Source organism: Octopus bimaculoides, chromosome 11 (assembly GCF_001194135.2).
Source record: "Octopus bimaculoides isolate UCB-OBI-ISO-001 chromosome 11, ASM119413v2, whole genome shotgun sequence".
Classification (NCBI taxonomy): Eukaryota; Metazoa; Mollusca; class Cephalopoda; order Octopoda; family Octopodidae; genus Octopus; species Octopus bimaculoides.
The window spans coordinates 55,426,993-55,429,816 of NC_068991.1; the positions used below are offsets into that span (position 1 = coordinate 55,426,993).

Below are 2,824 nucleotides of genomic sequence, written 5' to 3' on the forward strand. Positions count from 1 at the left end.
GAGAGAGAGAGAGAGAGAGAGAGAGAGAGAGAGAGAGAGAGAGAGAGAGAGTGGAACCGAGTGGAGTGGCTATGTGCCAGGTGAGAGAGTGTAATAGAGGGACAGAGATAGATGTCTTACTATAGACGAGATACTAGGCTACCCTGTAGGAAAAGGAAGGTGAGAGATAGTTAGACAGAGACAGAATGAAAAAGAGAGGGAAATAGATGGTGTTGGAGATGCATTGGGGTCTACCCAGAGGGAACAGTGGTGGGGAGTATAAATAGCACAGAGGTAATATGTTTAGAGATCTGGTTGATACCAATCTAAAGAGAGCAACTGTCACACATTATAAGAAGGCATAAAAGGTATGAATTTTTCTTCTTGCAATAATAGAAATGATTATCAAAGAAAATAAATTAAACTTACACGTGTCTCTGAACAGCAACAGCAAATTGATGAAGAAACAATAGCCAAAATAAATTCCAGAGTCATAACAAGTGAAGCAACAATAAAAAGAATATATAAACTATTTGTAGCATATAGTAACTGTAAAAGAAAGAAAAAACAAAATATTTTGATGTGAAAGAAAATGATAGAGATGATAATCTTGCTAGAGAGAAGTATTTTCCATACTTTTCTTGTAGTATCAAAATTAAGCAAAATTGATGTTTCGATTTAATAAAGTTAAAATGGTTTAAGAGCAGTCTTTTATTGTCCTTCTAGTTTCACTAATTAGAATGTGGCCAAGCTGAGGCACCAACTTCATGAATATAGCCAATTAATCAACCTTAAGTACTTTGCCTGATTCTAATTCCATCAACTTCAGATGGATGAAAAACAATGTTGGCATAAAGAAGGATTTGAACTTAGAACCTAAATGAATATAATCAAATACCACAAACCGTTCTGTCAGATACTTTACCATTTCTACCATCCAGCAACTTGTATATAAAATTATATGAATGTTAACACAGGCATGTCTATAGGTACAGGTGTGGCTATGTGCACACATGTGCCTGTGTGGTAAAAAGTTTGTTTCCCAACTACATACATGGTCCTGGATTCAGTCCTACTGCATGGTACCTTGGGAAAGTGTCTTCTACTATAGCTCAGAGAGGTACTTCAAAAAGGTCATGTCCACAAGTTCTATCTTCTTAGAAATAGGATTTTATGTTAACGTTAAGAATTCTCTGACACAAAGGAAACATTATCAGTGGTTTCACCCAAATATTTTATATAAATACATCCTTCTATTGACCATTACCTATTACGGAAATGGTAATATGTGAAAGGCCATTTTTATAAAACTTGATTTGTTTGTAACATTTTTATCAATTTTCTTCACAATTATTGATTGTTTTTTTTTAGTTAAATCAATATTGATTATTTAAAATATATCTAATTCTTTTGTGTTGAATTGATTTATGTACTACCTACTAAATTTAATAAAGTAAATATTGAACTTGCAAGTAAATTTCCCTGTCAGAGCTGATCAAAAAATCAGTAATAACTTTGGATGTATGCAAATCTGTCAATTTTTTAAAAATCCAAATTCCCCTTAGTATCTTATTTTTCATACTTATTCACACTTACAAACGTTTTCTTTCATGTATTTTAATACCTAACCTTACAGAATAAAAAGTTGTTAAGAAAAAAAAAATGCTTCAATGACTTCAAGATTCCAAGCTCAGATATATCAGTGTAAAGTTATTTTTTTTTGTAAATAAAAACTCTGCCACAAACTATGAGTGATTTTCATTGCTTAGTTGAAAGACGGTTTAGCTCTTCTAAAAAAATAAAATAAAACAAAACAGCTGCCTGTTAGATATTTAAAAAGGTTTTATTTTCTATAAAGTCTATTTCTGATAATATTGGTAGGATTTTCTTCAGATTTCTAAATGTTTAATGTTATACATTGTTTGTTAAAAATGGTACACTAGCAAAATAACTTTAGCAGAGAAAACACAACAAAATTTAAAATAGTTAATGTGTCATATTTCTTGAAATTAGACAGCTAAGATGCATCTATATTTTGTTTTAAAATAATGTATATATATTTAGAACACACCATGATTCAGAATAGCTGAAACATGTGTAAAGTAGGTAATTATTTGTAAGCTTTAGTTATGAAGATTAAACATGATGTGAAAATATACTATTGTTCTCTTCAGTAAACATAAAAGTAATTGGGAATCTTCTTAGCAATCAGTTTTGGGATAATTGTCCCTCGTTAAAAATGTACCACTATTTTTCAACAATCCAGAACTTTTTTTTTTATCTAAATTACTGTATTTATAGCAGTAACTTAACAGAATATAACATTAACAACAGTCTTAACATGTATATTTTGATTTAATTTTCCCATTCTATAGACAAATCATTTAAGTTCTTTGTAGTAAAAAGCTTCTACAGAAAAATTGAATTAAAAACCTACTTACAATCCATAGTGAGTGAATACTAAAACAAGCAATTCCACCAATTGAAAAGAAACATGCCGACAAAATGGCAAGGACCATGTAGATGGTTTTCTGTAAAGAAATATCAAAGAATTATTTGCAATATATATTTGAGTGTGTGTGTGCATATGCATGTTTTCATATGGCCAAAGCTGTAAGCTTAAACATATATGTAAGTATGATTCCATTAATAACTGTGCAAATATGCGTGATTGTAAGATAGAAACAAAGAAACTGAGCTATGTGAAAGCAAATATGCAATTATGTTTATTACTATGAGTAAGATAATATATCTAGTATTGGTATTGCTAGCAAAAAAGCTAAACAAATTTGCTGTAATTATAGACTATATATATATATATATATATATATATATATATATATAT

General features: G+C 29.9%; 1 protein-coding gene across 1 annotated transcript in view; it reads right to left on the reverse strand.

The window, feature by feature from the left end:
- LOC128249092 (uncharacterized) overlaps nucleotides 1-2,824 on the reverse strand; it is a 20,444-nt gene that overhangs the window by 8,260 nt on the left and 9,360 nt on the right. Inside the window, exons 3-4 of the mRNA XM_052971860.1 lie at nucleotides 2,421-2,510; nucleotides 409-528 (exon numbers count right to left, since the gene is read on the reverse strand). Of these exons, the coding sequence (XP_052827820.1) occupies nucleotides 409-528; nucleotides 2,421-2,510 (210 nt within the window). The remainder of the gene's footprint in view (nucleotides 1-408; nucleotides 529-2,420; nucleotides 2,511-2,824) is intronic.